The sequence below is a fragment of the Lissotriton vulgaris genome, chromosome 4_1 (assembly GCF_964263255.1).
Source record: "Lissotriton vulgaris chromosome 4_1, aLisVul1.2, whole genome shotgun sequence".
NCBI lineage: Eukaryota > Metazoa > Chordata > Amphibia > Caudata > Salamandridae > Lissotriton > Lissotriton vulgaris.
In genome coordinates, this window is record NC_141691.1 from 226593623 (window position 1) to 226620813 (window position 27191).

Here is a 27191-nt window from a genome sequence, read left to right on the forward strand (position 1 = left end):
GGGGAGAAAAAAGGAAGGCAATTTTAGATATGTCTACTCATTCTTCCTCATCACAGGAGTAATTAATATATCAATGATCCAATTATACTTACACGCTCATTGAGAGCGATCAGCTGACTTTGCTTCTAATTTAATCATCAGCACATCCCAGGGGTCGTATGCCACGTTTGCCTTCTCGGTATTTTTAGTATAGTTGAAATCATCAAGCAGCGGTCAGTATTTCCATTGTATACGTTGACAGATGCATTTTGGTGATTACATTTTATCTTCACATATATCGAGAAGTGCATATCATCTGGACTTTAAATTGCTTCTCACATCTCTGTAATTTTGGTCAAGAAAGTCGCTTGGCAGCTTCCTGAAACCGAAATCTCCGTCTGACCAATATAGTGTAAAATGTGTGTTCCTTCGTGGCCTCTAGATTACAGGCAGCCTACCCTGGTGGTACGTATATGCATTTTTCCTGTTTTGAAAGCAGGACAAAGTGTTGTAAAATCTGAATTTAGCAGCCCACCATATCGCAGCTGATAAGGGTCAACGTTTTAAATATATGTGTTATATTAACTGCTTTGAGTAGGATGACAATGGTGAGTGGTCTCTAAGGGGGACGTGGCAAGAGTTAAGGCACCTTTATAAAAGGTGGGGCAAATACCTGTGAAATAGAATACTACGCCTCACAAATTCATAAACGGGGCTTCTGATCATAACAATAACCGGGATCAGTAAGCTCCACACTATGTAGCAGTTTGTATGGCAACTTTACCCTGGGCCATAAGCAATAATGCTGGTGACTGTAGCCTGATATTTCTGGCTTCTATTCTTCCACTGCTTACTTTTCAACCATTACTTTTTTAGGTTTCGGCTGCAAAAAAGCTGCGCAAGCAGCTTTTGCGCAGGAGAAATCTATTGAGTTACAGTATCGTGCTCGGCTGGGGACGCAGGGCACCGGACCGCCCCCTGCAGTGAGTATTGGAGGCACGGGAGGGGCGGGAAGCCCGGGTGTCGGGGATATTCATTGAGCATGGGTTTAGGGAACACGTCCGAAAAATGAGGGTGACCGATCGGTACTCTTTCTTACCACGTGACTGTATAGTGGGCCTTACTTTGCCGCCACCTCTTTGATTCCCTCACTATAATTCAATTGCTCCATTTTATTTATGCCAGTAGCGCATTCACCTGGAGCTTGCCAGTACTTATTTCTAGTAGTCACCGTAACCTACGCGATTTGTTTACTTTTTCAATGTCTATATTTCGCTGGTTTATTACACATGATTTGGGATTTAGGAGGGTGCACTTTAACTTCCAATGTGTGCCCTTGAGCAGAATTTTTTCTTAATAGTTTTATGTTCCTCTCCGGTTCCATTTGTCACGTAAGTCTTGACTAGCCATCATCGCTTTATTTTCGTCAGACTCCTGTATTTTTAAGTGTGTAGGTTTTGTCCCTTAGGCCTCGTTGTCTGGGGTTCTGCTGGCCCCATGTGTCTAGTTGCACGTGGCCAATGGGCATTCCCAATAGGAATAGATCGACCCAGATATGTACATACAATACCATATTGGACGGGTATATCCTAACTTTGTATCAAATGATTCCCCGTTGACTGCAAGTCAAAGGGACACAGCTTTGTAAGTTCTGGGATTTCCTTCATACAATCATTAGTTTCAGACGTGTTGGTCGAATTGAAGTGAATCAGGACTACACATCCCAGAATGCACACGTTTCTAGCTTCTGACTGCCCTCTACAACCAGCAGCGTGTTGCTTTGCCAGAGCCACTCACCTCCTCCTGACTCACCACCTGCAGCATGTTCAGCCGATTCTTGCCCATTTTTGTAGCATGAGCCACTTCTGCCCACCAGAGACATGCCACAAAGGGCGCTAAGATTCGAGCCGACGTCTGGGCTTCGAGTTCTCCTGTGCCTCAGTGAGAGGGTGCACGTGGATCGGTGTTACTCGTGTACACTCTGCGGTGGAGAGTTCCTTGCCTCGATTTACGCTATACATTCAGGGTCCAGTGTGAGAGCTGTGTGTGCTGTGAGAGCTGTGTGTGCTGTGAGAGCTGTGTGTGCTGTGAGAGCTGTGTGTGCTGTGAGAGCTGTGTGGGCTGTGAGTTGTGTGGGCTGTGAGTTGTGTGTGCTGTGAGAGCTGTGTGGACTGTGAGAGCTGTGTGGACTGTGAGAGCTGTGTGGACTGTGAGAGCTGTTGGCAATGTAAATAACAATGCCATTTATTTATAAGGAAAAAAAAAAAAAGAAGAAATGTCATGAGCAATGCCAATAGCTCTAACTTTTCCAAAGGCGAAACCATTGCATTGTAAATGCTTGTTAACAATGCGCTGCTCTACGAGGCATGATGTATTGAGTTAGGGACTTGAAGCTCCACCCACTCTCTGCCCATATTTCTTCACTGCCTTGTGAAATTGTCCACTGTAAACTGTGGCTGTACATTGGTCAAAAGGCTTAGTAGTTCCTTCTCAGTACTGCCTTGTCTCATTCTGTTACCTCCCATGGCGACACCGCCGTTACATGTGTTGTTTTTTGGTAGGCTTTATTTACAGCCTCCGAGCACTATTTTCTCACATAGCTTTGTCCTGCCTGCTGTTGCAGGCAGGACACGTTCTCTCTCAACACTTTTTTTTGTTAGCAGACTGGTTGCCAATTCCTGAGTTTTTGGGACTGTGTTAAATGCTTAAAACTGTGGCACGTGGCACATCTGCTGTTTTGACCCCATGTGTTTGCAAAATCGGCGGTCTTTGAACAGAAAAAAAAATGAATCAAGAGAAGAGCATCAAGATCTCTGGTGAGTTGACCTATCAACAAAAGTTACTTTTTACTCCGCCGCCCTCTCCGAGAAGCAGTGCAGCCCCTTGTGCCCCTGTGGAGGGATCTTCTTGTTGTGAGCCCATCCTCTCTTCCCTCTTTTTATTTTTATTTTTTACGCAATGCATTGAATTCAAAACTGAAATACATTTTTTGTCCATCCATTAAATGTATGCGCGCGCACTAAATCCAGACAGAAGTTTGCGCTCTTTTCAGAGGTGCTTGACAGCCCTTTTCTGGTAGGATGCACTCGTGCCCCGAAACTCAGTGAAGTCTCCTAAATTGGCGCACCATAATTCGAAATGCCTTTTAGCCTTGGATCCCTGAAATGGAGGAGTTTCAGACCTCAGCTGCGTGGCAATCTCTGCTCTGGACAGCTCACGGCGCCAAGGCGCTACATTACTGGGCGCAAGAACATTTATCTCATCCGGTTTCTTGTTTTGCAGGAAAAGGTAATACTTAGTAGCAATTTCCTTTCAAGCACCAAACAAATACAGTGCGAAGAGCAGGAAGGAAGTCCTAAAATAATTAACTGTGGGAATATTTAGCACGTGCAGTGAACTCAACAGAAGGGATGTCTTAAAAAGAAGCTTTGCAGCCCTTTATTATCCCTCAGGTCTAATCAGAGCGGGTATGCTTTTTTCAGTTTCTGGCAATGTACTTGTCTGTATAGATCATTTTTTTTAAGTGACCTGGGCAAGATGTGTTTATATATTGGACGCCTTAGTGAATGTTTGAATGAAGCCCACTGGGTCACCATTTCAGGGCTGCAGTCTCTGTTTCTTTCGCAGTCACTGGTGCATAAATAGGGCCCGATTCACAAAAGTAGTCGGAGACATAATCCTAACTTTGGAACTTTCGGTATTCACAAAGGGCATTTAGGCGTACTAAAGTTAGGATTTTGTGTCAGTTAAACTTAAGTTTTGGTCTTAAGTTTAACTTAAGAACAAAATGTAAGTTTAACAGAGACCAGAGCTTAAGTGAAGCGCATGTGAAAACAGTGCCAGTAGGTAGAGTGCTTGAGGGCAGCGAGCAAAAGATTGTTAAAGTAATACCTAGATACCTAGTGACTTGGAGGAGGTTTGTTTCAGGCGAAGACCGAGTAAAAGTCTGGGCCAAGTACAAGGAGAGTAAAGGATGCAGACAGCCGCGGTCTGAGGAGTTGGATGCTGGGTCAGAGTCGATCTACATGAAAAATGACAAGTGATGTGGATCTAAGAGAAGATCGCAGAGATTGGCTGGGCGCCGAAGGAGGAAAGGAGCTTATCTAATAAAAGCTGTAACAGCTTAAAGTAGGCGTTTGAAGCGTTCGCGGAGTGGTCTTGAACTCAATGGGCATGTCAAGTGTGGGAACTGTATTGCATGCAAATTTACTATTGAATGAAAGGAATTTGTCTTCGGGAAAATCAAAATTGGATTGAAACATTTTTCGAACTGCAACTCTTGCAATGTTTTATATGAAATTCTATGCCCCTGCAATAAAATCTATATTGGCCAAACCACACAAAAAGCACTAATAAGGATCTGCCAACATCGCAGCCAATTAGGTTGCAGAACACCAAATACCCCCCTTGTGGAACATTTTCTGGCATCAGTCCATACAGAGGACGTCATCCGTTGGACCATCATCCGTGTGATCAAGCCACCACCAAGAGGCGCGGATCTCTCACAGCTCCTCAACAAAGGGGAACTCAAGTGGATTTTATGAATTGGCAGCAAACACTGGCCTCAATCGTCTTGAGGACTGGACTACGTTCATTTAACCTGTCTTACTGTGCCGTTCTGTCACCTCTCTCTGATAACTCCAAACTCTCTTTACAATATCAGTAATTGTTCTATAAACCCCCTGGTGGTTAATTATCTTTCTTACATCTCTTTCTGACTCTTCTATGTAGCGTCTCGCATAAATCTAAGCGTAATTATCACTTCCTTAACATTCACGCTATACTAGTTCCTTCTCTCATTCACCACTACAAAATGGCTGCCTCCTTTATGTAACCTTGTCTGTCTTTTATTTTCCCTATTTTCTTGATTCGGTCACATGACCTCATCATCCAATTAGTTGCTGCTCTCATTCACCACTACAAAATGGCTCCCTCCTTTACCTAATCTTGTCTGTCCTTTATTTTACTTATTTTCTTGATTCAGTCGCATGACCTCATCATCTAATTAGCACCCTGGCAACTTGTTCCTTCATATCCCCGATCCCAACAGGTAAGACATGCTGTAACAGAGGTTGTTCACAGGTAAGCGCGCCCTGCACCCAATTCTCCTTGCCTCACCTCCTTACTCCCTAAATACTAAATCTCCACAAACTTCTGTTGGCCTCGACCCCATTCTTTGTCACTAGAGACCGCGGACGTGGCTCACAGGTTACTGGCTTGCCGACCCGGATATACAACAGCCCACTGCAATGGGTAAGCCTTTCATGTGCCTGCAGTTGGTACTGCCCTGCCCACTTGATCACACACTTCTTAATTAGCCACTCTCCTTCATTTAGACCACTCTGATTTCAAGACCGCTCCGCGGCGCAAACATTTCAAACGCCTCCTTTAAGCTGTTACAGCCTTTATTAGGTAAGCTCCTTTCCTCCTTCGGCGCCCCGCCAATCTCTATGATCTGCTCTTAGATCCACATCACTTGTCATTTTTCATGTAGGTCGACTCTGACCCAGCATCCAACTGCACAGGCCGCGGCTGTCTGCATCCTTTACTCTCCTTGTACTTGGCCTGGACTTCTACTCGGTCTTCGCCTGAAACAAACCTCCTTCAAGTCACTCTGACCTGGGTGTAGGTATTACTTTAACTATCTTTTACTCGCTGCCCTCAAGCACTCTACCCACTGGCACTGTTTTCACACACGCTTTACCAGTGCATGCGTTTGTCACTTTTTAAATTATTCCTTGTTTCTCTTATGCAATCCCACCCCCATTTTGCTTTTAACACCGGCGCTTTACTGGCACTCCACTAGTTTTGCGGGTTTTTCACTACTTACCAAGCTCTCTACCCTATTACGCGTTTCATCACTGCATGTGTATGACTATGACTTTTAGCAAATATTGCTTGTTATTGCACAATGCTTTTACTCTTAGCAATTTTATACGTTCTGCTAACTTCTCCGGTATCATTGTACTCACGTGCGATCCTCTTACTTTGGTCTGACATACACTGCCCTCACCAGCACCCAAGTAGTTTTCAAATTGTTTTCCACCCGAGCTAACTTTAATTGTCTCGTTTTCTTTTTTCATCCTTTCTTCCCTCCTACGGTTTTATTTATTACAGGCAAAATGTATACAGGCATACCATTGTTAATGTCCTGATAATGATCCTATATCTTTTGCAAGGATCGAAACGCCGTCGACTTGTTGTACACCTCTTTATTTAATACTTATTATGTGTAATGGTGTAATGGTGTTTCCACTATAATTTGTTTGTCCTACCAAAATGTCTCAATTTATTCTGCCTGAGCCTTTTTGTTTCATGTTGTATGTCCTTCCCACTAAGTTGGATACAGGCTTGTGACCCTCTTTATTTGTTTCTTGCTGAATTTTGTGTATATTTAAGCAACTATAAATTAAAAACACCTGTCCGGCTAGACAGCTGTAAAATATAGTACTGGTTGGGTCTATATTTATTGTTTGCTCTAATTAATCTTGTCTAGGGACCACTGTCTTTAGAAATAATGGATTTCCCAAGGTCACTGCCCAACCTTATTTGGGTTCTCTAGGTCTTCATAACAGGCCTATCAGAAGAGAGCATTCTTTTGACTAGAGGTGCTGTTTTTCACAACAAAGCCTCCTAACTGGTCAAATTCTCACTGCGTTTCTGGAAGTGCAATTTTTCAATTATATGTAGTTTATGGCTTCCTACAGGCTTCTTGACAATAGCACCATCATAGGGGGGCTACTTCAAGGTCACCAGACCCTTTTCTGATGAAAACCCTCCTTAAATTGCTTAAGAGGTTGAATTATTGACTTGTCTACTTTTGGACAAAACATTAATTTGGAGGTCGCCTGGTAATGGACTCCTTTGACAACTAGTCAGAACTTTTTCTTGCCACTTGTGTTTTCTATATCCCTTCAATGGTGTTCACACATTTTACTCGCATGGGAACAACCAGTCCTAGCAACCTTGTTTTTGTTCTGTTTATCCATCGTGTTGAGTAGTCACCTGCTTAATTGATGTAGGCATAGTTGTTTTTTTAGGTCCTCACCCAAATAATTTACTATTAAGTAGTAGCAAATTCCAGATTGATTAATTTGCTATTGTCCTGATGAACTTGGTGAGATAGCTTTAAATACATTTTCAAATAAATCCAAAGGAGGACTCTTATTGCTCCTAGTGTGTCTCGCTCAGCTTCACAGAAATGCAGGGCCACTCCATTATCAGTATTTGTTATTACAGGGCTGTAGTCAGACATGCTGTGCACTAGGGATGGGTGTGGTGGATAGTAGGTTGACACAGGTTGCTTTGTATATTAGGCTTCTTTATCCCCTTGTTATGTTATGTTACTGGGGGTTTTGTATAGCGCACAACTGCTCCGAAGAGCGTCCCGGCGCTGCAGATCAAGAACAAACACCAGCAACCAACAAAGAATACCACCGGCGAAGGAAAGTGCTCAGAAGAAAAAAGAATTATTGGGAAAAGAGAAAAGTCTTGAGCTCCTTTCAAAATGCGAGCAGGTTAGAGCTAGCGCGTAAGGTCAGAGGTAACTCGTTCCAAAGACGTGGAGCAAGGTAGTTAAAGGAACGTCCTCCACATCGTGCACATCGCACTGCCGGCACGATTGCCTTGGCCAAGGCAGCTGACCTCAAGGGTCTGGATGGAAAGTAGAAGTTGACCCTTTTTTGTAGATACATTGCTCCGATGTTATGTAGAGCTTTAAACGCCATCGTTAAGGTCTTGAAAGTGATGCGATTACGAACCAGCAGCCAGTGCAACGCTCTAAGAAGGTCACTGGCCCTAGCTCTTCTGGTTAGGCCGTAAATGGCCCTGGCTGTCGAATTCTGGACAACCTGAAGCCCAGTCAGGAGATACTAGGGGAGGCCTAGATAGAGGATGTTAGAGTAGTCTAAGCGCGATCCTATCAGCGCCTGCTCCGTGATCTTTCTGTGCTCCAAGGATAGGAACGGCAAAAACTTCCTCAGCATCCTTAAGATGGCAAAACACTTCCCCGTAAGTCCTGCTACTTGAGCCTTAAAGGAGAGAGTGTTATCCACCTGGATGCCCAGATTCTTTGCTGTTACAGACTCACCGGCTGGTGGGAACATGGCCAAAGGCCATCATTCCTTCCATCTCAGGTCGGCGGGACAACCAAAGAAAAGGATCTCGGACTTGTCCGAGTTGCACTTGAGGCCGCTCTTCCCAAACCAGCCAAACACAGCCTCAAGACACCTCCGAATGGCAGCCCCGTCGAAGTCACAGCCCTTGTCACATGTGAACAAGAGCTGGGTGTCATCCGCATAGGAGACGATCTGGGCCCCATGCTCCTCCGCTAGCGCAGCTATGGGTGTCAGGAAGATATTAAAGAGGGAGGGGCTGAGTATAGAACCCTGCAGGACCCCTACCTCAAGCTGCGGCATCACGGCGGACAAAGGGGGGGCCCAGATCGTTTGTCTGCGGTCGGCCAGAAAGGATTGGAACCATTTGAACACCGTTCCCCTAAGACCTATCTCCCAAAGTCTAGTAAGGAGAAGGTCATGGGGAACAGTGTCAAAGGCCGCCGACAGATCGAGCATGATAAGCATGGCCTTTCCACCCCTCTCCAGAGTTTCCTTCACAGCCTCAGTAACCTCGAGTAAAGCAGTTTCAGTACTCAGGTTAGATCTAAACCCGGACTGTGACTGATGAAGTAAGGAGTTAGACTCTAAAAAGTGGGATAGGGTGGTGTGTACATGCTTCTCTGCCATTTTCGCCAGAGCGGGCAGCAATGAGATTGGTCTATAATTAGAGTGAAGTTTCGGGTCCATGTTAGGCTTTTTAATAAGGGGAAGGACGAGGGCCTGCTTCCAGGGAGTGGGAACCTCGCCTGTGCTAAGAGACAGATTAATAATGGGGTTAATAGGGTTAAGAACGGGGGCCAAGGTCGCAAGAAATTTGGCGGGGCAAGGATCTAAGGGAGAACCTGATTTTAATTTAACCAGGAGGTCCAACGAGATATGGAGCTCCAAAGCTGGAAAACAGTCCAGGATAGGACCGGTAGTAGCTGTGACTGAGTCGGAATGGAGTGACCAGGGGACGGAGGAATCAACAGGATTGGAGTTGGAATCAGAGATATTATCCGTTCCCTTCAAGGTCGCTTGGATCGTGAGAATTTTGTTGGTGAAAAATTCTGCTAGTTCAGTTATCCATGGTTCCGAAAAGGAAGATGTGGGGATACAGCAGGTGGGAGAAATAAACTCTTTAACAATCTTAAATATTTCTTTACAGGAGCTATCTGCTTCCTCAATCTTTCTAGCTAGATATGATTTCTTTTCTGCTGTAATATCCCTATGATATTCTTTCACAGCTGCTCTGTAAGTCTGCTTGGAGATTGAATCATACTGCTTCCGCCAATCTCTTTCGAGCTTCTTCCATGCTCATGACGAGCTAAGCTCATCATGCAGCACAGTGCTCGTGTGCTCATGACGAGCTGAGCTCGTCATGACCACACCCGTTTTTATTGCTGTCCAGCACAGCAGGGGAAACTCTCTAGCAGCGATGCGGTTACACAGGGTCCAGAAGGAGGATCTATGAGGGCAATTTCCCAAGCGGGCCCTGCCTCCACACCCCCTCCACAATATTTACAGCAGACCGGAAACCCACTGCCATTACAGCTGATGGTCACAGGCAGTAACATCCAACCAGACTTCTCTAGTGGGGTCTCTCTGGCCGTAATTAGCAGAGGGGACCGTAAATCTGGGCATGAGCACCCGGGCCCAAGGAAGGGATTGGGGCGGGGCTCACGAGCTGCTGGCACCTCGGAAGTAACTGCTTTTGTTTCTCTGGCTAGCCTTCATCACATTACTAACACTTCATTCATAAGCCGTTTGGAGTGCCGGAGAAGCAGTTGTCAGAGAAGCAGTTGCCGGAGAAGCAGTTGTCGTCACTTGAGTTAGTTCATTTGTTTGTCATGAACACTGGCACTGTACGTCTTCCTGTCGAAGCCAAAAAGCTTCACATGCCACATTTAGCTGATCAACCAGTGCCTGCCTCCAGAGAGATGAAACCAGCATTAGACCATTATGTAACGCTAGTTAACAAAGGTGCCAATTTTATTTTCAGTAAGAGCTTTGTTTGTAGTGCAAAGAGACCACATGGGACAGTACACCCTTATTAAGATGTAGAACCACAAGCCATCCCTGCATAACAAGCATTTGTAATGCGATGTGTCTTGCATTTGTGGGAGTTTAAGCTATTGGCATTGGAAATGACAATGCCTTTTATTTATGTTTTAAAAACCAATACATAAATAAACAGCATTGTATGCCAATAGCTCAAACTCTCGCAAATGTGAAACCAATTGCATTGCAAATGCTTGTTAGAACTGCCTGTGCTGAGCACCGGCAGGAACCGGCCCACTTAAACCCCTGTGCATGGCAATGAATAATGTAAATAATTCTCTATACCTTAAGTTTAAGCAGGCTAAAATAGGAGGATAACCAGTGCAGGTGAACATTTTTTTAAATATCTTTTTATTTGAATCAAATGAAAACAAACAGTGAAACACAAAATACACACCACAGTGACGACTCTGTAGTACTGATAGTTTTCCTTTAGTTTAAACCCCATCAGTGTCTACCCACCCATTTCCCTCCCAGGATTCAGATAGCCTGCTGAAATTTAGCAACGAGAACAAGTGAACATTTTCAACAAGTTCACTACTGTACCTGGTTTGCAATACAGCCTCAAAACCTTAGGACAGATACCTCTTTGCCAATGTCCTTGTTTTGGGGAGAGGTTTGTCCAAGTGCGTGTATATTGTGATGATCCTCCCTGGGACCTGTCTCGCACAAATGAGCGGTGATCGCCCTATCTGTGGTGACAAGAAGAGAGGTGAGTGGGCCGGTAGCTAGGGGAACATGAAAGAAGACACACACACACACTTGTGGACGGATCGGGAGATGAACCACGTGAGGTTCCTCCTCTTTTATTAACCCTGTGGGCAATCCCTGGCCCGCGGATTACATGTCACACATACTCGCTTCCAGCACCGGATAACAGGCCTGCAGACCTGCTGCATCCCTCCCCAAATTGTTCTTTAAAGGCAGTCTCTTCAGCTCAACACGGAAAGTCTTGAAACGGTCAACTAGGCGGAGGGTTTGGCCTGAGGCTGTAGCGGTGTGGTTGGCTTCGGATAGATGGTTCAGTCTGCTGAGGCATAGGTAATGGATGATCTTGGGACAATTCCTGAGACCCATCTGAATCCAGGTCCATGGGGTGTTCACCCCCGGGCTGAAGATGTTCTGATCAGGGACTTGAAGGCCTCAGTGGTCCGGCTGGGCATGAGCGGATGGGACTTCCTTGAACCACGAGATGTTACGCAATATTTCCTCAATACCCTTTCGGGCTGTCACCATGGTGTCACTGTTGGCAACAACTGTCCAGGTACCTGGTTCATGGGTTGTAAGGAACTTGTCACCGGGTTGGCGGTCCTTGAGGACTACAGTCGCTCCTGGCCGAAGGGACCTTGGGGCAGCATGGCACCGGGCATTGGCTTGTTCTTTCCATCGCTCCTGGCGTGTCTGAGTGCCTTGTATGTTGTGGAGTGGAGGCGTCCAACCTAGACAAACTGGGATCTAGTCTCTTCGTGGCCGGGGCGTGTCCAGGCCGCCGACCAACATGGCAGATAAATCGCCCACGCACATCCAAATTATCTTCAACTATTGAGTAGCTGATTCCAGCTATGAGGCACCGGCCTCTTGAGGTGGCAATGTGGAGCGTGCGGAGAGCTCCGGTGATGCGGCGGTATTGCTCGATCGTGGCGAGGACAGTGCTCGATCGTGGCGAGGACAGACCGGATCCTGCTGAGGGGGTGGCACCCCTACGACCAACAGAGGGACGTAAGTTCGACGTGGACCCGGGCCTCCTTCATCCTGGTGTTACATTGTCCCACCCAGTCCGGGGCGAAGATCGAGGTGTGTGTCCCGAGTATGGGCCGCTGGGGACTCCCTCCCTCCCCCCCTTGCAATTCTCCCCATCCGCAGCAAGCGGAAAGTGCCCTGTGCGCTCCTGATACTCCCTGTAGCCCCGCGGGAGAGCCCTGGAGGCAGCCGCCAGGCTGACTGATTGTGCACCGGGGGAGGCGAGTGGCGGAACCAGCTGTGCGCTGAGCCCGGCCATCCCGCGAGTAGCTGTCTGGGTTGGCCACCCCTAGAACACGCACCATTTGAACCTTGCTAGTCTTTCACCTAGCGCCGGCCCCGACATCGAACCCAGCCTGCGGTCGCCATCTTGAGGCCCTTGTCTACTGCGCCACATACTGGAAAACACTTACCACTACCTTGGACACAGCTGCACCACATAAACGGACACAATTGTACTGCTCCTGTTGGACTGTGGTGACATCCTCTGCCTCTGAATTCGCTGCTTTAGCCCCCTTTTGCTACGCCGCGCATCGAGCCAAGACACTGTGCTGGTCCTTTGTGCTCCTTCCATAGCGTGCCCAACCACACCCACAACTCAGTTCTTAGCCCCCACACGCAGCGTCACTGACGCGGCCACCTACTTGTCCTCACGCAGCGGCATGGGCCGCAAGGATCCCAAGCAAAGGTTCTGCCAACATCTAGAGGGGCTGGCGCAAGAATATAGGTGCACGACAAGCAGCATGATGTGGCAGAGGCCAGGATCTCTGACATGAAGGATAGATCAGCACAGTCATTAAAACGCCTAGAGTGGAGCACATTCTCAAGGAGGTCACTATCAAAAACAAGGATTTAGAAACGCGTAGTTGGCGCAACAACATACGCATTTTGGGAGTTCCGGAATCCACAAACACTGGCCGCATGGACACTTTTGTCAAAACAGTACTCATTGACCTATTTGGCAGAGAAGCTTTCACCCCAGGATTCGTGGTGGAGCGCGCTCACCACACCCTTGGCCCTCGCCCTAATCCTGGCTGCCTGCCCCGACCCATCCTGCCCCGCATTATGAACTACAGAGATCGGGATACTGCCCCGCGACTGGCCAGGGAGCAGGGTGACAGGACCTGGCAGGGGTTCTGGCTAGCCCTGTTCCCAGACTTCACAGTTATGGTGCAAGAGGCTAGACGTAAATACAATGGTGTCAAAGTCACCCTCAGAAACTTAGGTCTCAATTATGGTATGCTCTATCCGGCGTGGTTGGGGGTGGACATTAACGGCAGGCCACGCATTTTTGACCCACCCAATGATGTACAGGAATTTTGCCAGACTTATAAAAATAAGAGCGGCCAGCAGAAAGTTGATGGGGCGCGGCCCTCTCTTCTACGATGAGGCTCGAATGCTAGCGTGGAGCTCTTCTCCACTGAACGAACAGGCATAGGCATAAACACAACTAGAAGTGCTTCTTGTTTGGGATGTATGTTTATTGGGATAATCTACGACATGTATAGTTTTACTATGCTGGGTAATGTTATGATCTGGCGCTGATAATGGCGAAGAGGGAGCTTACAATGCATTGGAAATCGAGAACGGGGCCTAATTTTCAGAGATGGAGAGCAAGTTTCTTAAATTGGGCGGTTAGCGAAGGAACGCTTCGTCTACAACTAGCTAGACTCACTGCTAACGACAAGGCATTGGAGGCGGCGATAGCATGGGGGGCTTTGGTAGCAGAGCTCCAGGTACCTACTGAGGAGGGTGAGGAGGTTGAAGATGATACAGAAGTTGAGCAGGGCGAGGGGGCTAGAGTGGCAGACCACTGAGGAGTTAAGAGGGTGAGGGGGTATCTGAGCGCATCATGAGAGGGGCTATTTTGCACATTCTAGGTTAAGTAGCACTACGGGGCTAGAACGGGAGCACGAGGAACGTACACTTAGTCAACAGAACTTCCTATCTCTCCGTTCTCTGTTTTATTTCTTTTTCTTCTTTTCTTTAGATAGACGGTTCAGAGAGAGGGGTGTTTTGTAATCTTTGATTGGGGTGGGTAGGCTAGGGCACACTTATGGGGGGAGGGAGTAGAGAGGGAGGTGGGCTGGTTACTTAAGGGGAGAGTGTTGATTGTTGATTTCTCTTGATACATACAATGATCAATGGGCCATCCGCGTAATGGTCCCGAAAGAGATATTGGCTGAAGACTGGATTGGTTGTTGAAAACAATAAAAATTCTTTTAAAAAAAAAAAAAAACATCGGAGAACCTAGAACCCTGGATACGGGAAATCATACATTTTGGACAATTCTCAGGTTTAGGCATAAACTGGCACAAATCGGTAACATCCAGCCCGGTACAGTGGGACTGTGAGTTCCCGCTAGATTGGTGGACGGACGACCAAATACTTGGGCGTGCACATACATCTGGACACTGCCCAAATGCTTAGGCTCAATAATGGTCAAGCGGTTCATAATTTGGAGGAGCAGGTGGATAGGTGGCTGCGCCTCCCACTCTCCCTCACGGGCCGGGTTGCCCTGATCAAAATGATTGTGCTGTCAACATTTTTATACCTCTTTAACGACATTCCAATCCCTTTACCGAATAGACTAACATGGGGGGCAGGCAACATAGGGTGAGGTGGCAGGTATTGACATTGCCCTATGACAGGGTTGGGTTCAGATTCCCAGATCTTAGACTCTATTGCTTGGTTGCCCAGTGCAGCTATGTGTATGCCTGGTCCTGATGCTAGAATCCCTTATCTACGACCTGAGGCAGACTTGGTTCTTGCTGATGCCTTGCACGCTGTGTTGCCCAAGGGCCTGGCAAAGAAGCCCAAGGACATCCAAACTGTCTCCACCACTAGTTGGGCTTGGGACAAGCTGCAGCGCACTGCTGGCGCCCCCTTATTGTATTCCTCGGCAATGCCTATCCCCAATAATCGCTGGATATCGATCATGGGGAGAAATTAGTGCAGCGCACGTTAGCCAAATTTGACATTACCAAGTTCGGAGACCTGTTCCCGGAAGGGCATGCCTTCCAGTTGACAGAGGAGAGGCGTTTCCATTCTGCCACCTTCATGGATAGATGTGTCGTGGAACGGGTATGCTAGGCTCTTCGGGCGACTTTACCCAGTTTCCCTCTTGAACCAGATTAATTTACCCCGCTCACGATGACAATAGAGGCTAAGAGCTCGCACTTGATTTCCCAAATATATCGTGACTGCCTGTCTATAATCCCGGTCACAGATGATGCACTTTGTATGGGCTTGGAGGAGGACCTTAGGCACCCGATCCTCGACGAACAGTGGGTCAAATGTTGTTCCATGACAAAAACGTTTCCCCTTAATAGCCGCCATAAGCTACTTCATTTTACATTTTTGCGCAGGCTCTACGTGACCCCAGCGACAACCCACAGATTAGACCCGATCAGACCACACACCTACTTAAAATGCGGGGCTCCGCAGGCTATCTTTGTTCACCTCGCTTGGACGTGCACAAAGATACAAGCTTATTGGGAAGAAGTGCATGAAACACTCTGGGACATGGTATAACTAGAGGTAGAGCCCACACCAGAGGTGGCGCTACTGGGCTATGTGGCCAATTTTCAAAAAACGATCCGGAAATTTGTTGCCCTCAGCCTATTGTTGGCGAAAAGAGAGATTGCTCTACACTGGGTGAGTAAAGCTGCTCCTACATTTCAGAATTGGCTGAGCAGCTTAATTTATTGCAACACAAATCGCAACATATACGCAAGTACCATGCCACGCTCCTCACGGCTTAAAGACATCTGGGGTCCCCCTCAAGAACTATGGGGCCATGGAGCAACTACATCCCTCCCCACCAATTGAACAGGGCAGAGTCCCTGCTGGGGTGGGTTGATGACACTGATGGGCTGGATGAGACATCTTTTTTTACCCTCTAGAAATAGATTTGCAAAGCTATGCACTGGTATCATGCTGGATATGTCGAAGGACACTGCAGAGATTGGGGTAATGTTGGGACGATTGCAAGCAGCCTCTGAGATGGAGTTTGATATCCTTTTGTGATGACTGTACATGCCATTATTTTTATGCTGACGAATTGTGACAGTAAGCTACATGTTTTATTTTCTGATGCAGTATGCTGCAAAATGGTAAATAAAGTTCTAAAAAAAAAAAGTCTCTCTGTGGCCCTTTGAACATTAGGGTCCAGGTGGGTCGCTAACGTCATGCAGTGGAGGTGCTCCGGTACTCGCGGAGGAATGAGTTTAGGCGGTGTTCAGGGTCCGCCTGTTCAGCTACGGCAATGCTCAGCATTTTGAACTTTTCCACATCACCGTTGGCCTGGGGCCACTGTGGGGTGATTCGGTGGTGATGAGCCTTGCGTTGGTTGAGGAATTCGGAAAACTCTGATCCGTAAAATGGGGGTCCATTGTCACTCCAGATTTCGGCTGGGAATCCGAAGGTCGCAAACACCTTCTCAAGGCCGGGAGTCACACGAGTTAAGGCTGTTGAGGGAATAGTTTCCACTATCAGATACTTGGAGCAGGTGTCCAGCAGGACAAGCGTGACTTTTCCTCTGGAGAAGCTCCGGGAATCCATACTCAGTCTTGACAATGGATCGGTGCAGGGTTCTTCGGTAATCACCGGGGTTGGGCGTACTGTTCATCTGGCAGTCATGGCAAATGCGTACCAAGGCCTCGACCATTGTTTCTAGCTCAGGGAAAACATCCTGGGTCATTAATCAGTTGAAATGTATGTACAGATTTCAACGGATTAATGACCCAGGATGTTTTCGAACACGTTCTAGAACACATAGGCAGTAGAGGCAGCTCTCTGATGTGAACCTATACTGCTTTTCGATATATGGTCCCAGAAGGAGAGTGCACTACTATTGTGAACTCCTACTATTATCTATTGGGTCATTAATCCATTGAAATCTATGTATAGATTTCAACAGGCTAATGACCCAGGATGTTTTCGAAATGAATCACTGAATCATATCTCTTAGTTGATTGTATTTTATGTATTTTAACATATGATTGATTGTTTTTGAGTATTATGAGTGTAAAAAAAAATCTTTTATTGTGTTTTTAACAGTTTCTACCGATTGACCAATAAATTTGACTATCTATACTACTATTATAAAGGAAGAACTTTGAACCTTTGAGGCGGGTAAACTCGGGAACCACAGCGCCAATCCACACACCCGATACATCGTTGTAATAGTCAGGGTGTGCAGATGGACATAGGCTATATAAACTTAATAAATGTACGTTATTTAAAAAATGTACCGAAAAAAAAAAAGTAGTCCCTTGGAAGAATCTCGGGCCACGACGTGCGTGCCCGACCTGAGGAGCGCGGGGAGGAGCGGCGTCCAGGAGCGCAAGGAGGACCGGCGGACATGGCGCGGGGAGGAGCAGTGAGGAGCGGCGGACAGGCGGGGAGGAGCGGTGAGCGGCGGATAAGGTAGGTTATTTATTTAGGAGCGGTGGAAAAATAAAGCAAAAATGAAAATCGTGAGCAAGAGGAAGCAAACGGAGCATTACAAAAGTGAGCCAAACGGTGCATTACAGGAGGAAAAAGTTATGTGTGCAGGTTACAAAAGCTTACATCGTGAGCAAGAGGAAGCAAACGGAGCATTACAAAAGTGAGCAAAACGGTGCATTACAGGAGGAAAAAGTTACGTGTGCAGGTTACAAAAGCCTAGAAAGTAAACATAGAGGTATAGGAGGAAAAAGTGACGTGTGCAGGTAGCAAGAAGCAAACGGAGCATTACAAAAGTGAGCCAAACGGTGCATTACAGGAGGAAAAAGTTACGTGTGCAGGTTACAAAAGAGTAGAAAGTAAACATAGAGGTATAGGAGGAAAAAGTGACGTGTGCAGGTAGCAAGAGGAAGCAAACGGAGCATTAAAAAAGTGAGCCAAACGGTGCATTACAGGAGGAAAAAGTTACGTGTGCAGGTTACAAAAGCGTAGAAAGTAAACATAGAGGTATAGGAGGAAAAAGTGACGTGTGCAGGTAGCAAGAGGAAGCAAACGGAGCATTAAAAAAGTGAGCCAAACGGTGCATTACAGGAGGAAAAAGTTACGTGTGCAGGTTACAAAAGCGTAGAAAGTAAACATAGAGGTATAGGAGGAAAAAGTGACATGTGCAGGTAGCAAGAAGAAGCAAACGGAGCATTACAAAAGTGAGCCAAACGGTGCATTACAGGAGGAAAAAGTTACGTGTGCAGGTTACAAAAGCATACAAAGTAAACATAGAGGTATAATACTGCAATATATGGAGGAAGGCTCTGGGGGACCCACGGACAATGTCGGGGCGGGCGGGGGCCCTGAAGCCTAATTGCTCCCGGACAACGTCGGGACGGGCTGCTAGTTTTCTTATAACTTAGTAGTTGCAATTGCAATGTGTTTGTGCTCAAAACTGTGGGTATCCCTTATTTTAACACTGGTGTGGATGGAATACTGCTTGAGCTTGGGTGATTACTAGTGACATATGTCCAAGGGAATTTTCTTTTCACTGATCGTGTTGGTACCCGGTCCCTTGGGTGGTTGGGCCACTCCCTCCATTATTTCTAAGGAGATAGAACGAAGCATATGCGCGCCCTTTAGTACATGATCTTTTGTTACAATGTCAAAATTTTCAACAACCCATTCCCAACAAATATTTACTGACACAGCGAATGCTTTGAAACTACTGGACAGAAGGTTGACAGAGAATATTCATAAATCCAGATGAGTGTCATAATGGCACAACCCTAAAATTAAGACTGAAATTGATGGCCAGGTTGCAAAATCATAGGCCATAAAGGGCAATAGGCTGATCAAGGATCTATATGACATCAATGACGACCCGCTTTCTTTTTCTGCCATAGCGGATAGGTACCCCTTTCCAATATAGATTTTTATAGTATAGGTCAAACTGTCAAAACATTAGTCTCACCAAGCATTCGTCCCTACCGTTAAGTCTTGCAAGATGGAAACATTCAGTGCATACTGCCTCTAAAATCTGCAAATTCTTATGAGAACCACACATAACACAACCATCAATACTATACACCAAATGGGCTAAACATTTTAATGCTGGCGTTTTTAATCACATTACTGATGATCAATGGGGAAACATTGGTAAACTTTCATTATGTAACAAAATCACCCCCTCTCTTACACAATCCAATTTTTTTTTTACAATGAATTTACTTCACTGGACCCCAGCTAGACTTCACAAACTGAACTTGTGAGAGACCAACAAATGCTGGAACTGTAACCTTTAGGCTGGTTTACAGCACATGTTCTTTGAATGTCCATTCCTGGAACCATATTGGCATTCGATACAGGGTAAACTATCAGATATCTTTGGCATTCCCATAACCCTAAACTTTCCTACGATAGCTTTGAGCCCATGGGCCACAGTGAGCCCTTTTAAACTTAATGCCAATGATATGGCTCTCTTAGATTTTCTTCTCTCTATTGCCTTGAAAATGATCCTTTCTGAATAAAAATCATCTAATCATCTCTCTCATCATATCTGGGCATGGGTCTCACATCTCAAAGGAGCACATTCCATGCAGTTTCAATTGCAATCCTCCCACCCAATTTCCAGTATAGTTTGGCGCTCTTTAGATCGATTCATAGAAAAGAACACAGAGGTAGGATGACTCACCCTCACTTACACCCCAGTGGCTGGCTAGACTCATTTCTAGTCTTTCGAATTGCTAACTCATCCATCTCCCTCCCTTTCCACACTTTCCTTAGACTACTTCAGGTTCCCAGTTCTCTTCAAATTGTTATATAGGCGAGACTTCAAGAGGAACTACATATGCCATCATATACAATCTATAGTGTTGGAATGTTATGTTATGTATAACCCTCTTTATCTGCTTGTTAGATTTCATCCATGGATTCATCCCCTAAGCGGTCCTGGACTCCTAGTGGTCTCATAGAATTTTCTTATATTTCATTGTACTGCAACATCTGTGGGTGTAGGTAATCTCATAACACATACATGGCAACTGTCTATCGTCTAGTTGAAATGATTGTATTGAGAGCATACCTTTTACTTGTATTGCAATACCGTCTGAATGTATGTTTTCCTATTTAATAGAATACTTTGAACACAAACAATTGATAAGAAGCAGAGAAAATCCTGAATTTCAAAACAACTTCAATTTTAATGAAGTTCAGGAATAAAATGTAGGTTCCAGGAGGTCTCGTAGAGCTAACCTTTTCAGGTGTGTGTGGTGGGGGATCGGATAAGCATCAAGTCACGAGGCAGAATCACAACTACACTTTATAGCAGAGTTCTTCACTCTGTATGTAGTGAGCCACCCGGCCAGCCCCATACATTGTAACGCCTTCAGCCTCCTGGGTCGGGCTCAGACCAGGATTGATTTGGTATACCGCCCTGGAGCTAACAACCCAGCGGATTATCTGTCGCACCACCCCCTAGCCTTCGACCTGAGCCAGCCAAAAGAAGTGGATGAGGGAGCAGAGTCGTTTGTTAAGCATATCACTAGGGCATCATGTCCTCGAGAACTGTCTTTAGAATAAATCAGGGTGGCCACCAACGAAGATGAGTGTCTAGTGGCAATGAAGGAAACAATGCAAAGTCACTCAAGGAGGAACTTCTTGGGTGGAGTGAGCAGGCGGACAGAAGAAAAGAGAAGCACAAATGGGAATATGGAGGTGCAGAGAAGAAGCGGCGGGAGCAGTGAGGAAGTGATACTTCGAGGCATGAAAATTGTAATGCCGACAAAACTATGAAAGAGGACGATCGACCTGACTCACCAAAGGCACCAAGGAATCGAAAAAACCAAAGCCCATCTATGTACCAAAGTGTGGTTCCCAGGAATGGATCGCATGGAGGAGGAGAAAGTGCGAAGCTGTCACGAGTGTCAGATTACCAGGAGTGACGCACCAGCTCCCCCAATTGTCACTGAGCAACCGTCAACAAAACCCTGGGCTGCCATTAGCATAGATTTCAGAAGCTTCCCGCTGGACAGATATTCCACATTTCCTGTCATGGAGGTAGTACGATCAACCGCTTTTGAAAACTTCAAGCCAGCAATGGAGAAAACATTTGCATTGTTGGGGACATCGGAAGAAATACGAATGGACAATAGGACCCCCTCCCATGGGTAAGAATTCAGGGAATACCTGGAGCACCACAACATCCACCACCGGAAAATAACTCCTCAATGGTCCCAAGCTACCGGCGAGATGGAGCGGTTCTCGAGGACAATCAACAAGGCCCTGAGGATTGGAGTAGATCAACGTGAAGATCTGGAGGGGTGTCTGTATCGGTTTTTGAGAGCACACCGGCAAACACCACATACCACCACGGGGTGTTCCTCCAGAGATCTGATAATGAGGAGAGCCGTATGGGATGTTGTTCCTGTGAGCGAAGATTGGGAGCTAGGAACAATGGACCGAGCGGCACCTCAAGCAAAGAGAACAACCAACAACGACCAGGCCAGTAGAAGAAGCAGAGCTCGGACCCTCGAATTTCAGAGGGGAGACCAGGTGATTGTAAAGGACAGACACCCAGGATGGAAATTCAGAACCCCCTTTGAATCCGAGCCCTGGGAAGTTGTTGAGGTGCAAGGCACGATGGTGACAGCGCAAGGAGGGGAGAGACGGATAGCAAGGAAAGTTTCATGGTTCAAGAAGCTAGAGATGCCCACCCAGGGAGGCCACAAGGACATGGAGCAGGAGTGACAGGAGAGTGGACAGAGTGAAGCTGCTGATGGAGAACAAACATTCAGGGGAGCCTATGCAGGAGAGAGAGAAATGGAGATCAATGTACCACGACCAGGGAAGGTGAACACATCGAGGCCCGGGACAGTGGTGTCCAGAGAGGAGGCCTGTATCAGCTGAGAAACAACCACCGCCCAAGACAAAAGCCGGTCTCGGACCAGGAGGTATAAAATAAAGGTGACGTCAGCGCTCGTGGCTGATGGCACGGACCGTAAACAAGTGTGGTCATCCCGTTATTTCCTGTAGTGTTTATTAGGCCACTGTACCCTGCATACCCACCCCACTACACTGTGGGGTGCGACATCTCAGGGGGGCGAGCACTCCACCCTAAATTCTTACCTTGGTTGTCATCCACTTTCCTAAGTCTCAAGTCTTCACCCATTTCAAATGGGGATTTTTGATTGGAGAACTCCGGTAACAAAGGGTTAGAAGGAGGATGGAGGGGAAGTCGATGGGGCACGACATGCCCATGATTTTGTCAATTCAAGAGCTAACCAGTCAACCGTCCCAGGAGGGGGTGAATTTGTAGAGCTGAAATGCTTCAGCTGCAGTGGGAGGCAGGAAGTCTCCTCTGCTAAAACCAAATGCAACCGAGGGACAGTCCACTGTGGACTGTCTGTTCCTTAGTGTTCCATTTCATAGCAGAGGAGACTCCTTGCTTCCCACTGTAGCTGAAATGACTGTGTTCGCTGCTTTCAGTTTCAGCACTGGAGATTTCCTGCTTCCCACTGCCACTAAAGCATTTCAGCTCTACTAATTTACCCCCGTCCTGGGAGGGTTAGCTCTTCCCAGAAAGGAGACAAAGTTTCTTTTAAAATTACACAGGCAGGCGCACAACACCCACAGGGCTAAAAGGGCTTCAACTTTCAAAAAGAAAAATGCCAGCCATATGTTGTTTGAACAGCCTGTAAATTGCTGTTTTCCTTGCATGCCTTAACCCATTGCGGTGAGGGCGGGCGAATTCCACGCGTGCGCTGTTCGGACGGCTCCCGGCTGTCCGACGCATGGAAAGGGTTAAGGCCCATGACAGCCTGGCAATGCCATTGGTTAAGGGCACACAGACGCTGAATCACTCAAGAACTATAGAAATGGATAAAATGCATCATACAAACGGTTATAGCATGTGTTGCAAGAGATGAGCTGCAATTATCTAGTAATCTCCAGTAGGAAGACCGGTGTGTGCTTGTTAGTAAAGAACATCAATGACCGGTTTGCTGTCCGAATGAGGGCCTTTCAAACTGTGAATCCGGGTGAGTTGGGTTATTACCTGTAAACTTCATTACACAGAGTCCTACGTTTTCTCATCTGGGCCTTCCTCACTTAGTAAGAGTTGCTCAGACAATCAAGAGAGCCCCGACAGCAATGGTCCGATTACTGGTTCGTAATCTGATTACGTAGAGTCCTACTCCTTCTTGTCACAGTCCTTACCACATAAGGAGAGCTGTGACGTGGAGAGAATGTAGTGGTTAAGGCATGCTAAGGCTCTCAAGGTTTTCCCAAGTCCGTGCTTCACTAGCTAACCCAGACATTTACTCCCCCGTTTACATTCTAGTAGCTGTAGTCCTCTTTTTGTCATTCTAAGTGCAGCACTACAATACCAGAATGAAAAGCAAAAACATGAACTGGGTGAGTTACTAACGTAGGGATCTAGATATCCTGAGAGGATGGTAGTCCAAGGAAAATTCAAGTTTATTGAGCATGTCAGGGTTGGTGTTCACTTCTTTCAGCCCTAGAAACAGACTGAACGTTGAAATGAAGGTTCACATGGCTGGAAGAATAAATAACTTCTGTCAAAAACAGAAAGTGTCCTGTGTCAGGCATGAGTCACTCATTCAGACCTGTTTCTTTCATTGCATTCTGGTACTCGTAGTCCTGTTATGATACAAAGGCAATCAGAGCAAGGTGTAACAGTAGCCTAATACAAATCTGACTTTATGAACTATACTCACCTGCCTGCAACTAGGGTGACCAACAGTCCGTAAATTTCACGGACAGTCCGTAAATTGGACCTCACGTCCGTTGTCCGTGAGGATCCTTTTTACGGACGCCTTTTGTCTGTAATTTTGGCCATCGCAGGAGAGCAGCACTGCTCCCCTGCGAGAAGCCTTAGCCCCTTGATGGGGCCGCTGAGCACACCTCCCCGAGCACAAGAGCAGCCCCATCTGCCCGTTGTCATTCTGTTTGGGGCGGAGGATTGCCTCATACAGAATGACGATGGGCCCGTCTTGAGTGTTACTGCATGCGGTGGGCCTCCTCCTGCCTCGGTCTAGGCCCTAGGGCAGCGCATTTTGTTAGATGAAAGGAATGTGCAAACACGCAAATGTTGCTCCAGAATCCAGTTCATTCAAAGAAGCTGGTGAAACAAGTTTAGAAGAAGGGGCCCGGGCTAGAGTTCTTTCAGTCTCCTCATTTTAGAAAAGTGCAGTTTCAATAATATATTGAACAAAGCCATGGTTGCTTCATTTTTATTTTATGCATCTAACAACCATTGACAAAGCCAATACTTCTGGCTTGTTTTAGGTGTAACGTTACTTGTTATTTATCTGGATACAATGTGAGAAGAGGCAAAATACCAGTCCAGTGGCACACTATTCTAAAGCTAAACCCAGATTTTTAGCTTAGGTGTTTTAAGCCCCGACCTCACGTCCTAGCACTGTGCATCATGCATGACTCATGTCTTCTACTTTTTCAGATTGCCTATGTGCAGGGGCATAGTGAACCCTCTGCCACCCCACCCCTTGCTTTAGGAACTACAGCAAGTGTGACATTTTTGACGGGTCTCTTCTGTCTGGAACTCTCCAGACGAAGGCTCGGCTCATAATTAATATGAAAAGGTTGGCGAGTGAGTAAGTGAAGGGATGGATGGATGGATTGGTGAATGGATTTTTGAAAAGGTGAATAGATGGATAATAGGCGAAAGGATGGATGGATGAGTGAAAGGGTGGATGATCGGTGAGTGAATGGGTGGATGGATGAGAGAAAGGATGGGTGAGTGATAGGGTCAAAGGATGGATTCATGAGTGGATGAGTAGAAGGATGGGTGGATGGATGGAAGGAAGGATGGCTAAGTGAAAGGGTCAATGGAGAGACAAAGGGAGGATGGGTGGATGACTGAAAAGGTAATGGGTGGAAGGATGAGTGACTGGATGGATGAGTAAGTGAAAGGATAGCTGGAAATGGCTGGGTGGAAGAGTGGATGGATTAGTGTACGGATGGATAGGGTGAAAAGGTGGATGGATGAGTGAAAGTGGATGGAGGGATGGATGAGTGAAATGATGGCTGGAAGGATACACAATGGCTAGGTGTGCAAATGGATGAATATGTTTGGATATAAATGGGATTACTTATATACTATTGAGCGACCTCCTTTGATGTGTCTGTAAAACCTACCTTTTGTCCTGAAGATTTGTCCTGAATTTTGACCCCCTGTCCTGAATTTTTGTCCTGAATTTTGACACTTTGTCCTGAATTTTTACACTCACCGTCCCAAATTTGCACCCATGACAGTTGGTCACCCTAACTGCAACATCCTGAGTGTTTTGTGTGCAGTTCTGCTGAGACACAGCTCTCATGTTTCCTGTTTGTGCTTGAGAAGTTCGTGTATTTATTTTCAAGCTCTTAACTTTACAATCTGGGACTTGTTTTCCATTATAAAAACGAAATGCAAAGTTAAAACCCAGACGTCAGAAACTTGCGGGCTTAGCTAACGGATGGGGCAGGAGCGACAGAGGTTTGCCAACGTCCGGGTGTCCGCCTTGAGTTGCATTTATTCCTATACAATGACTTTTACAAACAAGGATCTGTATATGTTGATGCGGACTAAACGGTTTCTAATCATTTTTGGGTTTCGTCTAGACAGCGCTTTCGTTTTTAGGTCTTGGTTATCTCTTTGAGACATGTCGATACTTTCTGGACTGCAGCCCGCATTTGCTGCCTCCGTAGTCGCTCTCTCGTGGTCTTCCCACTATGGCTTTAGTTTGACGAACCGGAATAGTTGTCAGTGATACTCGAATCTTACCTGCCATCTACTCCTCCCCTAGGCCCTGCCTCGTTGGGGCTCAGCCCCGCCCACCATTCTACTTGCAGTTTCTATTTATTGTAAATCATCAGGGGCTCTGCAGACAAAAGACCAAAGCGTCCGCTAAAGAAGTCACATTTCCGTGCCCTGGCAGCGCTATGCCTGCTTGCAAGTTGCTACTGGCTGAGTGATGTTTCCAGTTGTCTTATGTCACACCTGACAGGAGAGGAGACGGGAGAGATGTGTAGCGGACAGCTGGCTTTCACTTGGGCTCTTGACCAAATATTTTATTTCACCCCAAAAATGTTCTTTATTATCACGCATTAAAGCGCTTTCAAATACATGAGTTCAGAATGCAGCTCAGACTGGGTCATAGCGCTTTTTATGACATCCAATCATGCTGAACAGCAGCCATACTGCTATTCAACATGGCTAAAATACATTGACAACCCAATAACTAGCTCTCGGATTGACGGGACTGATTGGCTTTGCCACTTCTTGTTACATACAGCAGGCGCCGCTTTCCATCCCATTAACCACCTTCCTTCCCCTATCATCTCTGTCGCCCCCTGCCGACACACACCATCACCACATCACCATTGGCACTACAAACAACTTGACACTAGCATGATCCAGTGAATCAGAGTATTTGTGGGACGAAAGGGGGGGCTCCAAGGAGTTGACCCTGAAGAGTCAGTCACTGCTTTGTTGTTTTACTGAACTGTGAACACACAATTAAGTCCATGCTGCATCATTTTATTCACCAGCTGTGTTGAAGGCGCCAGATGTATTTCCGCCCAAAGCGCAATAATACCCCTCCACTCCCCCCCTCCCCCTCGTGATCTTACCCTGCCCTGGTGTGTAACTTGGTTGCCAGACGTGGCCCTCTCCCGCGGCTGCTCCCGGCCGGCGCCTTCCAGCTTCCGAAACACCAGCGCAGCGACGCCCCAGGCCAGCAGCAGCACCGGGGTGCACTCGAAGAAGAGCAGCCCCAGGCTGCACAGCGCGAGGACAGCGGCCCCCCACAGCATGCTGCCAGCGGGCGGCGGTCTCAGCCCCTGCTGCCGCTGGGCTTCGAAGCACTGTGAGGAGGAGGGCGAAGACGAGCCCGGCCGTTGGGGCAGTTATACTTCCTGACCCCACGGCAGCCCGAAGCATGAACGCCGCCACCTGTTGCTGCCAGTGACCCTGAGCGCACCGCGGCCACGGGCCGGGATCTTAAACCTGCACTCTCCAGGAAGACGGGGCGAGCTCCCGTTATCCACGCCCCCGCCTCGCCTGGGACTGCTTCCTGGCGCCCGGCCAACCTCGCCCTCACTCTGCTTTAAGACACACTACTTTCACTTTTAACACTATCAGGATGTTTAAAAAAAGAAAAACAAAACAACATGCAATGTTACGTCGACTGAAACGGCAGGAGTGGGTGAGGTGTCAATCATGAGTAGGTTTGGCCACCTGGCCGGTTTCGTGCCGGTATGACCGGTATTTTAAAGTCCCTACCGGTACAACAAATTGAAAAATAAGTTAAAGCCATTACTGTGCCCCTTATCGGTAGCAAACATTTTAAAATGTATCCA

At 46.8% G+C, this 27191-nt stretch overlaps 1 protein-coding gene across 3 annotated transcripts in view; it reads right to left on the reverse strand.

Annotated features, from left to right (window-relative positions):
- LOC147718601 (uncharacterized) overlaps positions 1-26956 on the reverse strand; it is a 408142-nt gene extending 381186 nt beyond the window's left edge. For 2 of the 3 annotated variants that reach the window (XM_086918560.1, XM_086918562.1), the window contains exon 1: positions 26463-26956. In XM_086918560.1, coding sequence (XP_086774686.1) covers positions 26463-26645 — 183 coding nt within the window. In that variant the 5' untranslated portion in view covers positions 26646-26956. The remainder of the gene's footprint in view (positions 1-26462) is intronic. The other variant, XM_086918561.1, reaches the window with a different exon arrangement.
- Between the last annotated feature and the right edge of the window lie 235 nt (positions 26957-27191).